A 14,465-nucleotide genomic window follows, 5' to 3' on the forward strand; every position below is an offset into this window, starting at 1 on the left:
ACTTTGGTGCAGGGTCTCAAAATGAAATACAATGTACAGACGCCTCCCCGCCCATCACCCTTCAGGACAGGCCTATGGCAGGTGGGCTGTAGCTACTGCGCCACAATATTTGAGTGAAGAATGAAATATTGTGCAAATTTGCAGTGGTTAAAATTTTTTTTTTAAAAAGTAGAAAATGTATTTTGCACAGAAAAGTGTTATCATTCAGCTTTACATCATGATCACAGGCCAGCATAGGTGTGTTTGCCCGTACTGCATCAAAAAGACACCATGTCCTGATATAAATTGGTGGGAAGGAAAAAAAAAAAAGTTGTGGGTTTAACATCTCTGATCCTGATTCACGCCACGCAGCTCTGTCCCCTCGGACTGGCTTTTGCTGACGGAGACACTCAGACAAAAGGTCTCCTCAAATGAAGTTAGTAATGGTCCACATGTGCCAGATCACTCATGCAGCAAAGACAGGCCGCGGTGAATTTCATATCATGCAAACGAAGTGAATAAAAAAGGGGAGGCTGGACATGCGCTTGTCATCAGTGGGCGAATAAAAAGGTTTTCTGCAGTTTCAGAGGGAAAATATCAAACACATATCCCTCTGACATGCAGGATAAAATAGCTGATAACTGGGTGAATACAGAACGCTCGCCTGTCATAGCAAAGTGAAATAAAAAGGAAAAAGGTGGAAGATTTCTATGTTTTTTTACTATTAATCCAGTCGTTCAAAAACATGATACTCCACATTTTACTCTCAAATTACATTTCAAAAAAAGGTGCAGTCCGTTTTCTTCTATCTTAATTATTTAACATTTCTACAACGGCAGGATGGCTTATCTCAGAAGAAAGTAAAAGAACTCATTTCTTTTTTTCATTTAAAGTCTTTTACCATTATTATTTTTGAACGCAATAATTGATAAAGAAGAAAACATTTTGTTGTGTGCCTGAGGGCCATGAAATGCTGAAAATTAAAAAAACTGATTATTATGGTCCTGTCACCATTTTCTCAGCAGATGGAACCACTCTGAAAATGTTCTAATTTATTTAAAACAATGTTCCTAAATATTGAAACAGAGTTAATTAGTGTAAACTAAATGTTTTATGTTGATCAGCTCTGCACACACATTTGTATTTCAAGCCATTTTTTTTTTCCTAATGGCTTTACACTTCTCAAACTGTGCTGCAGCTACAATAACGAGGTATATTATTGCTTTAGAATAATCTTTTGCTGCAATTAGTTTGTCATATATTGTCATTAGAAGTCTATTAAAACATCAAGTCATTATTTGGGAATCCCCGGGCGGGGAATTAGAATAAAACCATCTTTGCCACACGGGTCCCATTTAGATTAATGGAAAAATATGTAAAACATTTCGTTTTAATTTTCCTCTGACAGTGTTTTGCATACATGCATTTTCTCCGCCTGCGCTGTCCCTCATAATTTATGAAAGCAATCTCGACCAGCACATTACCGGGCTATGAAGTACTGCTCGCAGCCTAATTGATTCCCGTCACAATTTTGTGAGGTTATAATCGTGTTAATTGTAATTTACTCTCTCAGGGAATACCGGAGAGATGTATTTAAATAAAACCGCCGAGCGGACTCTGAAGATTGTATCAGTTCCACACATAATAGAAATGTCATGTAGAATTACACAGCGGAGGCAGACAGGGATGCATTCCTGTAATCTACACAGATGTCACTGAAATCTTGTACTTTTTAATATTATTATTATTATTGTTCCCAATTGTTTCTGAATTGCAAATTCGTCGAGGTGCAGCGGAAGCTGGGAGAAACGAGCTCTGTAAAGACCAAAGGACAGAGTTTGCTTCACCTTTATCCAGAGAGGGGGAGGGGTAAAAAAAAAGAAAAAAAAGGCGTGAGTGGAAGTGGAAATCAAATAAATGCAAGATTATTGGGTGGAACGAGAAAAAAAAAAAAGATGATGTAACCCATGTGGCACATAAACACCCAGAGGATGTGGTGTTTTGCTTAAATGTAAGCTGGCCAAATTATTTCTCCTAATCATTCTCAGAAGAAGAAAAAGAAGATGCAGTAGCAGAAGAAGAAGAAGAAAAGGAAGAAGAAGAGTACTTGTCCTTTTTTTGCGTTGTCTCTGCAGGGCGCCCTGAGCTGCTTCCTCCACTTTGAGATCTCCCTTCCTGTCTGTGGGGGGACACCTGTTGGTGCAGAGCAGCTTGGAAAAGCCAAGTTGCCCCATCAGACTGGTCTCCTCCACCGCTACCAGGGAGCCTGTGTTCAGCTCTGAGAGCCGGATATTCACAACCATGTGAAAGTGAATGACTCTGTGCAGCCTTTCAGTGCTGCTCCACTAACAAGGCCTCTCTGAATTCTTCTGTGAAACATTTGAGGGGTCAGAACTTTAAAAACGGAAATATCATTTTAATGTAAAAGTATTAAATGTTGAAAAAAAAAAAAAAAAATCTGACAAAAGCTATTTTTCTTTAATTTGAAAATATATTCCAAAGAAATAGGTCAAATTCATATTTAATTATTTGATCAAATAAAATACAACTCTGACAGTACTTTAAGTTATTCATGCAAGAATTAAAGTTGACTTTTTTCAGATTGGACTGCAACAAGATTTAGCTGCAACAAATGATAAATTAAATTTAAAAAGTCACAGTAAAGTTTCATCCTCATAGCTTTAATGACAAAACAAAAACAGGATATATTATCATTTCAGCAATAGTACACACTACTCACATTCTATGAGTGACAAGCAGTCGAAACATCTCTTAAATATTTTACCATTTACTTGATCCAAGTTCAAGATATTGCATCTATTCTGCAGACCGTCACAAAATGGCTCTGCCCAAATACAGTGTGTGGATTCATTCAATCAAAGTAATCCATAATAGCAGTTTTATCCACCGACCTCGGGGCGTAATAGTAGTTTGGGTGAAAAACAAACAAACAAGCCGCATGTAAATTCACGACAGAAAAAGTGAGCCAGGGGTGAGAGAAACATGTGGCCAAATGCCAAAGAGACAGCTTACTGTTCGAGTCTTTGGCCGGGCGCAGGAGTGGTTTCGATCTTTTTGTCTGGCCTGGCCTGGCACAGACCACAGTCCTGCCCCAGACACAATAGATCATACAGTAGGTGAGGGAGAGAGAGAGAGAGTGGGAGAGAAGGAGAGAGAGAGAGAGAGAGAGAAAGATGAGTGGATGAGGTGGGTAGGGGAGGTATGGTGCCTTTCATTACCATGGTCACCAATGGCACTATTAACCATTCAACACCCCCCCAATTATCCTCCCATCCACAGTCAGAGAGACAAAGCCTCGGTCCTGGTCTGCTGGAGCAACATGGCCTCTAATCTGTCTCACTCCAACATCACACCCACTTCACTGTCTCTGGAAGTCAGATGTGCACAGGCGCTCCACAGAGCCCCTTTGTTACTTTCATTTGTGACAGTACAACAAACTACTTTACTGAACTCGTCCAGGAGGTCATTTCTATGAATGTGACCATTTATCATTGTTGATAAAATGAAGGGAACTCACTAGAGACAATAGCTTGAAAAATCCGAGTTGAAGCGGTTGTGGTAAATGAGAGCTCAGGTGGAGAATCCCGCTGCAGCGTGTGTATGTGTGCGGTGTTTATTTTTCGTACAGGTCATGGTGTGTCTGACGCCACACGCCTTCTCCATCAAGACCACAGGCTCACAGCTGCCACAGAGTGAGCTGCGTGTCTTTACTAAGGAGACGGACACAAAAACGCTAAATCGTGAGTTTACGCACTTCCATCTGTGGCTTTTTTTTTTTTCCAGTGAGCGGGACCTTGATGTTTGTGAGTCAGGCCCTGAGCAGGGGGCTGAGGCCTGACTGGAAGACTGGGGCCCAGTGAATAGAGCCACAACAGTGGCTTGTTGTGTTTGTTTACCCTTTCGCCCAGCTGCCTGGACCGTGGAGATGAGAGAGCATTCATCACGACCTAGGAGAGATGGGAGGCATGGGCACACACACGCACACGCACACACACACACACACACACACACACACACACACACACACACACACACGGGAGAGTGACATGATGGCACACACACTGCAGAGAGTGCCAAGAAAGTGTCCACTCAGGGCAATAATCCTCCACACTCGGCTTCCAAAGGTTTGCCGTTGTTCCTCGCTATGTGCAGAGTTTGTTTTGTTGAACACATCCCAGGGTACAGTGACAGTAAAACTTCACTGAAACTGCCATGACAAATTAATTCAATGAAAATATTTCAACAATGATTAAAACCTTGAATTAAAACCAAAATTCCCACTGTTCTCTTGTGTCAGGCAACAAAGTTAATTTGTTTTTTCAACTTCTGCTTTTTGTCATGAGAACCTGCAGCATTTCCGTTTGCCGTGCGGTTCCTCCCGTCTCCTCTCCGGATTCTTGTTATTTCTCTGGCACCGCGTTGGAGAGCGCTATGATGTTCTGCGCCTGCTTCAGCGAGGGCATGTCAATCATGCTGCCGCGGAAGGTGAACGCACCCTGCACAGGTTTGCAACAGAAACGAGAGCAGAGAGAGCGAAACGTTAGACCAGGCAGTCACAGTAACTGCACGTTGAATGTTTGGCAGACACAGGAAGTAGATTACTGTGTGAAAAAAAAAAAACATAACACACCACTTTATGAGAGAAATCATAACACACATATTGTGTGTGTGTGTGTGTGTGTATGTGTGTGTGTATGTGTGTGTGTTTGTGTGTGTGTTAGGATGTAGCATAAAAAGTGTGAATTTCTGACTTGTACATCTGTCATAAATTCTATGAAACAAAGCCGCAAACAGGATGTTGCAGAGGTAAATGTAATTCAGTAAAGAAAATGTTTGAATTGTAAAATCTACTGGAAGAAAATACTACTTTGACACATCAGGTAAAGTGTCATTGAACAGTGCCATGAAAAAAAAAACCTCCAGAAACCTCAGGTCCATATAGTCAATGTCTAGAGGTGAGAATTATGAAAAGCAAGCACCTGTCGTGTTGTAAGACAAAGAGACTGACCCTGCTCACTGTTCAAACCATTACACACACACACACACACACACACACACACACACACACACACACACACACACACACACACACCACGGCAGAGGGATGGGTAGGATATGAATCCCTCGGGCGATGCTTAGTCGGAGCAGCCCTGGCAGGGAGAGAGGTGTGGGCAGATTGTGTATTACCTCAGCAGATAGCCCACAGAGCTCAACACACAGGATCCAACCATGCACTAAATTAGGAACAATAATATTGTACACTTAATTTGCCCAGCTCCCCCCCTCCATCTCCTATGATGTCTCTGAGAGTCACCCAGGGGTGTACAGTATGTATTCTTTGGAACTACAGAGGTGTGTGAGAGGATACACAAAGGAACAGTCTGAGTCTCGGAGCGGAGAAAGACCCCTGTCATCTCCACACACAGTCAGCACAGATACTGAATAATGCTGGAGACACGCGCGCGCGCGCACACACACACACACACACACACACACACTTGAGAAAGTTTTGTATACAAAAAAAAAAATCCTGTAGATTATTTAGGGTCTCTCCCCGCCTCTAAATTTGTGACAGGATTTACAAAAATGTTTTGTGAGGTCAGTGTTTCCTCTAACTGATTTGGGGAGAAATTGATTCTTCTATTTGAGAATTAAAGTAACATTTAAATGAGGTAGTAGCCTCAGTTAAATAACTGGAAATATCCAGTAAACAACTGCGAACAAACTGTAACAGCAAGTCAGCTGTAGGTATTTCTGAGTTTTCTGCAGTTGCATACAAAGTGAAATTTAAGGCAAATAATACAACTGTCTTTCAAGTTATACATGGTGATATAAAACTCCTTTTTATTCCTGGAGTTTGTTCATAAATTGTCTCAGCAATGAGCTAATGTTTATATATTTTAGACCTAAATATTACTACAAGAGAGAGGCTAAAATTAATATTTAAATTCTAAAAAAAAAAAATTATCTTTTGGAAGAGGATGTTAACGTTACCTTGCCCTCCTTCTGATGTTGGTCAAAATCTGCAATCAGCTCTTTTGCCCACTGGACCCTCTCCTGACTGGGGGAGAACTCTTCCTGTACAGCCTGGACCTGCCCTGGGTGGATAACCTGTTTACCTACACACACACACACACACACACACACACACACAGCACACACACCACACACACACACACAAAGTGGAATTTAAATAAATGAAAAAACAATGTTTTTACTTGTTGGCACAGAGCTATTAATCACCCTCCCATATAATAACAACAAGAAATCGTTTCAAATGAAAACTGTTCTGTACAGAACTGGATGGAAAAAAAGAAAAAGTCTGAGCATGAGAGAGGGACTGCTGCTGGCACTTTATCCCCGTTAGAGAGAGCAATAACAACACACAGAGAAACGAGACAAGAGTAACAGGAAATGCAGAAGACTAAACCATATGTGAGTACATGTGTCAGTATGTTCAGTGCCACCGAAGTGAGTCAGAGGGACATCGTGACATCATGAAGGATACTGAGTGTCTGCTGTCTCCTTGCAGCCCCGCTGTCAAGGAGAGACTTTGCTGAACGCTTAGTTAGACTTCGATGTGCGACAGAAGTTAACTAGAACAGCACACACACAAACGCACGCACGTGCGCACACACACACGCACACACACACAGTCAAGTAAATAATTTTTTTTTTTAAATGCCAAGGAGATCACACAAAACCAAACACCTGTAATTCCGCAAACAAACAACAAACCAATTTGATTTTATTCATTCCAAAAACTGAACAAGTAAATAATAAGAAAATCATTGTCTTTTCTATACATACATTTCTATATTGGTTCTATGTGATTTCTATGTTTAGTATACACCAATATTTCAGTATTGGCACACCTTCCCTCAGACAATTTCAGAAATGACATCTTGTATCCAACTGAAACAGAAGCCCAACATGGAGTTAAGGCTCTGGCACAATCTTCACCCCCCCTCCCACTCCCACTCCCTCTCAGTTAAATGTGGGCGAACGCCACAGACATAATCCCGTGTACATTTGCAGATCAAACTTGTAGTGATAAGTTAAGGTTATGAAACGTCTGGTGAGAACGACGGCTCAGCGGCAGCCAGCAGGAACTCGACACTTTAGGGCTTAGCTCTGTCGCCGACAACAAATCCTTCAAGGTGGCTGAGCAGGCGGGCTGCACGAGCAAAAAAAAAAAAAAAAATTTGGCCCAGGAGAGAGGAGGAGAAGAGGAGATGGGGCGGGGGGGGGAGAAGAGGAGAGGCAAGGAGCGGAGAGGAGGAGAAGAGGAGAGGCGAGACAGGGGAGGAAAGGGGGAGGAGAGAATCCACTCCCTTCATCCAGCTCCGCTCACCCCAGTTAACCTCAGAAAAACACACACCACAGTTACACAATCAACACGCTGTAGTTAAGTGCTCCAGCAATTACTGTCAAGAGAACATAATTCATAAACGGCAATTTAAATAGATACCTTTAAGGGATGTGTGCACGCTACAAAATATGTTCAAGAGCCAGTTTGTGTGTGTGTGTGTGTGTGTGTGTGTGTGTGTGTCATTACGAATGCATGATTGCTGATGCGCGTTTGTTTGTGTGAAGCAGACAGACTGTAACTGCACATTTTCTGTTGGACAAACAGCCTGAGGACTCCCCAGGGCCACACTGGAGATGAGTGTGAGAGTGTGTGTGCATATGTTTGTGTGAGTGAGTTTTTGTGCGCGTGCCTGTGCATCACCTTGTCGGAGGTATTTAAATCAGAAGAGTATTCCGGGTCTCCTATGTTTTCTATGTGGATATTGTGTATTCTGTTTCAACTCAACAACCTCGGTGTGTGTGTGTGTGTGTGTGTGTGTGTGTGTTGCTTTCTATGAGGAATGAAGCAAGAGGAGTGTGTATTCCCTCCTCTGCCACCTGTTTTACTTTTGGGCTGAAGACAAGAGCATGTTTCTACACTGAAACTGGCAGGCTTAAATATACTGTAAGGGGGTCTCTCTGTACGTGTGTCTGCATGTGTGTGTGTGTGTGTGTGTGTGTGTAGGACAACAGGAGAATGACAGAGCGAAGAAACAAACAGGGTGATTCAGGTGCCCTCCAGTTACAACCCATTGGTTCTCTTAAAATGCATCATTCATGCCCTCCAGCCAATCCTGGCCTGCCATGTGGTGCCGGCATCTCATTGGAGGATTGCTATTTAGCAAAGTGCTCTCAGGCGAATGATGGGCAGGGTCCCGGGGATGGAAGTGAAACATGGTCCCTGAAAGCAGAGAATTTTGTGGAACCGTTTTATATTTTCTGGGAGGCAAACATATTTACTGGGATCATTAATTCAAAAGTGCACAGTTTATAGTTCATAAAACAAGGTGCTTATAAAGGGAAGACGCTGCACTATTAAATCTCCTAATTAATTACAGTCCTCCTCCACAGATTTGATGTCAGTGTTTTGCAGGATTTTGCCTTCACACCGTCCTGTTTGCCAGCAAGAAGTGCCGGGTACTTGTGTTTTGTGTTTCACCAGTGCGTTCTCAGTGTCCTCAGTGCTAATGGGTGCTGTATGCGGCTTAGGTAGTGCCAAGGTCAATTACTGCGCAGGTAGAAGCTTTTGGCTGCACCTTATTATTGCTTAAGCACATTCGGGCCAGTAATAGCTACTAAGATTATACTGCACAGAGTGCCCATGGCTTGTAAGCCACTAATCCAGTGCTTTGAATGGTGCTTTCCATATCAAATCTAACCCATTTATTTCATCAAGCGGCTGCTTCCCTTCATTAGCTTTTACCACATGTAAACAACACTGCGTGCTTTCTTTGATCAACTTCTATTTGCACAAGTATTAACAGAAGAAAACATTATATTTAAAATATTGGCATTCATTTTAGGACCCCCTCCCCGTGCTAAACATATTAAGCAAACTGTCATGTTTCACTGGGTAAAAATGCTATTATAGAACTGCAAAAAAGACAAATGTTAGGTTACATGAAAAGAGCCGAGTAATTCTGATATAAACACACACACACACACACACACACACACACAAGCCTGCAACACCAGAGAATAGAGGTGGCAAATGAGGTCACCTGGAAAATCAGTTTCTGTATGAGACAGCAAGAGGCTCACCTACAAGATGTTTTGATGATGTGAAGTGCAGGTAACACGTGTGTCTGGGCCGGTGCAACATGGAGAGTGTGCTCAGGGATTTTAGGATTTTGAGCCAAGTGCCGATTTTTCTCCATTTCTGTGAGGTGCGAGAGCTGACTAAAGCCTGACACTGTTGTGTTCTCCAGTGATACCACATTGGAAGACAAATTATAAGAAACATTACAGCATAGTTAACAAAACAGTATACTATGAAATGTAGTTGATGTGGTTTTACACCACAGGAAAAACGTCTCATTTTGAATTTATCAGATTTCAAGGGGTGAAAATACCAGGACGTATCATCTGCGTTGGAGGGAAAAAAATGAGTCAAATATCCACTTTGGAAAAGGCTGTCCTGCCTTCTGTGGTCTGTTCCATGCAGCCGGCGGGGCACAGAAACACAGACACACACACAAACACACAACACACACAAACACACAGACACACATTCTGAAAGCGTTGCCTGGCTACACACATACACAGCACGCTGTTAAAGTAGATGCTACCACACTTTGCTAATAACTCCCTTTAATCATACTTGCACACACTTACACATTTGCATACGAGCAGGTATGCACACATACACCGGTGCAGACACACACCACTCATGGCAGTCTGAAATGTCAGACAAGCATTTATGACTGCAGTTTTGTTCACAATTCACTTCAGCAGCACTGAAAGGGCTAAAAAAAAGACAAAGACAAGCAGCCACAGGCAAAATGTTCATTTTGAGGTCAGATCGTCAATACGATGTGCAATACAAGTATATTCCAAACAACAAATGAAAAGCCAGGCGATGTTCTGAATCCGCACAGTTTATGCAATATTTTAAAAAGGTAAAATAATTTATCAACCAACTCATTTCATATTTTCATTTGGAACGAGAGAGAAGAGCAAAACACAGTAACAGAGGGAAGGAGCAGTTATAGTCTGAATGCTGCTTGCAACAGAAAGTTGAGGGAAGTCTGTGACTGTGCCACAGGGAGGAGTGAAGAATATAATACAGACTCTGACTGGAAAACAAACACAGACGTGTTGAGATCAGGGATGTTGCTGAATGGAACAGGGGCACGTTTCAGATGCAGAAAGTGAGGATGCTCACCTGTGAAGCCCATGAGAGCTCCCTCTCTGGCCTGCCGCCTCAGCCCTTCCACATCTTTGTAGTCGATGTAGACCAGGTCGATAGCCTGCAGCCCGAATGCTTTGGTGGTCACGACCACCTTCTGCCTGGCGTAAAGGAGCTCCCTGGCATCCTTAGTCCGCGTGGCACCTACAGGAAAATGATGGGGTTACCACACAGCATGCACACTAGGTCACATGTCAGTCACAATCTCAGAGACGCAAGCTGATGTTCAATGAAATAAGCTGAGGGTGAGAGGAGGTTATGTCAGTCTCTCTTCTTTTCATATCAAACTACACAGCCAAATCTGGCATTTGAATGTTTCTTCTGTCATGAGAGAATATGTAAACCTTCCTGGCCGTCAGCTCAAATCTCTGGATTTTGCTGATAAATTCAGTTCACTGTATATGTCATGGCCATGGAAAATGCGTGTTTCTAATGGTTGCCTCTGAGCTGTACTGATATAGAATATAATGGACTCGGTGTCTTCACTTCCATCTGATTTATTATTTCAGGACACCTCAATTTCTACTACATCCACAAATCATCCTACAAAAAATAGTACATTTGTAAATACTTCCCTGCAGTCGTCTATGTATTTATAAAAAACACGCAAAGAGTGAGTGACCTGTTCTGTATCTACACACTGGCCATTAAACTTTTGGATTTTACTATGCAATACAATCTGTTGGGTCTACGCCACAACTCCTGCGGGAGCAAGAGGGAGCAGCACAATTGTGGCAAACAAAGACAGAGGAGGTCAAGCAGAAGGTGTAGCAGCTACCTATGCTGGCACAGAAGTCATCAGAGCCAAACACCACGCCGTCATGGTGAAGACCAGCCCTGGGAGCAAGGCGACGGATTTCCTCGCACACCGCCTGGAGAGAAGAGACGTACAATTAGCATAATACAGGCTGACGAAAGTGACACGGATGCAAAGAGGGAAAAAAATGTTGGACATCTTGGCATAAATACTGCTGAGTAAATCTAATTATAATATAGTAGTTCAAACAAACTGGGATTCCTTTGCAGGCAGAAAAAAGCATCCAGAACAGACATCAACACATTAAATTATCTGTAACAAATGTCCCAATAAATCCATATCTATCAGAAGCTAACTTTCATTCCAGCTTTCTTTCCATAAAGACTGACATTAATGTACTAACCCACTAAATATGTCATCTGCAGACACATACAGGATACATACATGACAGCAAAACCATCACAGTTCGGAACTGGCCCAAGGCACTCTGTTATGAAGGTGTTCAATACGTTTTGAGAACCATAGCAGTAAAGTGTATATCCTGTCAAGTACAGAGCTGCCTGTTTAACTCAGACTTTTAGCTTTGTTTGCTTACTTTACAACCACATATTACCCGATTTAAACGTTATTTTGGCTTATTAGAGACTGTAATGCAAAGTGTACAGCTACTTTGTGTTAAGACATTAATTACAGATGTCTGTTTTCATTTGTTAAGTGGGAAAAAAAATTATTTTGCAGGAAATTTGGTTCGTGTTTTTCAAAGAGAGATGTTGAAATCGTATTGATACATGTACTGAAAAATGTCAAAAAATAACAAATAATAACAAGCCCTACTGCTCAGATGAGCTACTGGCCACAAGTATTATCCACTAAGGAATGCAAAATTTGAAAAAAAATAAAATAAAAAAAATAAATCTGGAATGTGATTGTCTGTGTTGAAGAGTGTGAAACAATAAGAACACGTCTCCTGCTTTTGTTGGCCTCCAAATTAATTTCACCACTAGCTGTGCCAGAGCGATTTTTTTCATGCTTTCATGCTCAACCTGGGGTTCAGTCTGGGCAAAGATACAGGGTGTTCTCAAGAAAGCACACAGACGCACCCCCTGTCATCAAAACACACATGCACACACACACACACACACACACACACACCCTCACCACCACAAACAGTCACAGAATTAGAGTGGGGAACTAAACGACAAATCAAAAGAAGGAAGGACAGCTTGTTTCTCCCCAAATGCTGAAAACCATGCCCTTTTCCCCATGTAGCTGAAGGTCGTGCTGTACTATAACAGCAACTGCTTTGATGCTTGCCAAAATATCATTAAGAACTTTTCCACTATGATGATATTAAAACAGTTCTAATTAAAAAATGTCAGCGTGTCTGGAAAGGGATAGAGAGAGACACACACAGACAGACAGTCACAGAGAAAGGAAACAAAAAAAAAAAAAAAAAAAAAAAAAAAAAGGCTCAAAAGGCTCATTTTGAGAGACTGTCCGAAAGCTTTGAATCCCTTTCATTTTGGACACGTGGAGTGCTCCGCTCGCTGATGCAGTCTTTAATCTAAAGTGAACAATGGAGAAACAGCAAAATGTCTTACGCAGGCAGTTTTTGGGGGGTTTTGTTTGTAATTTACCTTAAAATTGAGCAGGCCCACAGCGGTTTCCACAAAGGTGACCAGGCGAATGGGTTCTGTCAGTGCCCGTCCTTTCAAGTTGTGCTGAAACCTGTCAACAAACTTAACACACAAGGACAATCTCGTGCGCAGCTCATTAACAACACCCACTGTTTCTGTGAATAGGAAACAATAAACCTCCAAATAACCACAATGAATTAATTTGTTCTTACTACTTTGTGCAATCACAGTCGTCACATTCATTAGATGTTTTGAGCGTTGTTTTGAGCACATATATTCTCTGTGGCGTTTGCTGTTATAAAAATAGCTTTTAAGGCTCATGATCAGCTTGAATCCATTTGATAATGTTCTTAAAGAAAAACATCATGTTTTAGAGGATCATATTTCTGTTTAAGTTCCTGCTTTTCTTTAGTGGTAAAGTGTCAGTGCTGCCCTCAGTAGATTAAATCAACACATTATTAGTTATATGAAGGAGAAAAACAGGAAGCTCACACTGGGATACTGAACGATTTTGTCAAAGTGAATTTAAAACTGGAAGAAAAAATGTTCAGCAGTAACAATGGTAAACGATATGACACATCTTTCAAAATCCACTGTGGGGTAAGACAGACAGAGGAGAAAAAAAAGGAATCTTATTGTTCAAAAAAACTCACTTTTGATACGAATCTTGACACCTTTATTACCTACACTGTTCCCACTGCAGTCCTTATTCAGAGACACATCTATGAGGGTTCAAATAGCAAGAAAAGCGAGCACAGGAGAGCAGCAACAAAAGCGAGTGAAATGAAATATTTTACATTATCACCAGGGTTCCCCCATCGTCTGAAGTCTTCTGCTCTACCTTCCTTCTGAGGCTCTGCGCAGCTACAGCATGTGCTCCCCTGAGAGAGTGTGCACTCATGTAAATGCGCACGTGCACGTGCGAGCACATGCATGCACACGGCAAACCAAAGAAGAAACAAAAACCCGAAAAAAAAAGGGGAGAAGAAACAAGATTTGGGATCTCTGTGAGTGTGTTTTACTCCTACATTATTCTGTTTTGCCCACCCCCTCCTCCTCCTCCTCCATGGTAGGGAACAGGGAGACTGGAGCAACAATCAGAGTATGATGTGACACTTTGCTGAGGCCTTTATTCTGCATGACTCCTGCTAATATGCAAGTTCACCTAAGTAGGGCTTTAAAACCAAGTTTAATTCTTTGAAGACCAAAGCATTCCAATTTTTTCCAACAGACCAGTTCACAGCTAGCCCTGGACTGCCAGTGGGGTAGCCCAAATTCCTAAATCTATCATCTGGAAACACACAAAAGCCCCCTTCGTCAGATATTTCCTTTCAAAGCCAGACCTAAAAAAAAAAAAAAAAAGAGAGTTAAAAAAAAGCTCAGAGTAGAAATGTCTAACTCCATGTCCCCCCTTCCTCTCCTTTCTCTCATTCCCTCTTTGACACACCAGGAAAAAGACAGATATAAATAACCTCAGGTACAGCACTGCTATTTTTCTAAATGAAGAGCAAAATAACCCCCGCGCTCGCACTCACCACTCTTGTTCTCGACACTGAAAGAGTGGGCCTCCATTGAAGGATTTCAAAAATAGGGGCAATTTTAATCATCTCTCCATTCAATCTCAGTTGGATAAATCATATCTGAGAGATTTGCATAAATACAAACCATCAAAGACTTTTCATCTTCAAAGAGGTTTTCAAGACCCAATAGGCTTTGTACTGTAATCATCTGAGGTCACAACCCTGTGGGAGCAAGGCTGCTATGGCAACATAAAAACTAACGCTGGGGGCTTAGCATAATACCCCCCCCACCC

At 41.9% G+C, this 14,465-nt stretch overlaps 1 protein-coding gene across 1 annotated transcript in view; it reads right to left on the reverse strand.

The window, feature by feature from the left end:
* Positions 1-2,639: 2,639 nt before the first annotated feature.
* Positions 2,640-14,465, reverse strand: part of clybl (citrate lyase beta like) — a 58,866-nt gene continuing 47,040 nt past the window's right edge. The window contains exons 4-8 of the mRNA XM_023430688.2: positions 12,653-12,754; positions 11,037-11,130; positions 10,235-10,402; positions 5,995-6,119; positions 2,640-4,496 (exon numbers count right to left, since the gene is read on the reverse strand). Of these exons, the coding sequence (XP_023286456.1) occupies positions 4,401-4,496; positions 5,995-6,119; positions 10,235-10,402; positions 11,037-11,130; positions 12,653-12,754 (585 nt within the window). The 3' untranslated portion in view covers positions 2,640-4,400. The remainder of the gene's footprint in view (positions 4,497-5,994; positions 6,120-10,234; positions 10,403-11,036; positions 11,131-12,652; positions 12,755-14,465) is intronic.

This window comes from Seriola lalandi, unplaced genomic scaffold, assembly GCF_002814215.2.
Source record: "Seriola lalandi dorsalis isolate HSWRI2012SDOR001 ecotype SW California unplaced genomic scaffold, Sedor1 jcf7180002054908, whole genome shotgun sequence".
Taxonomy (NCBI): Eukaryota; Metazoa; Chordata; class Actinopteri; order Carangiformes; family Carangidae; genus Seriola; species Seriola lalandi.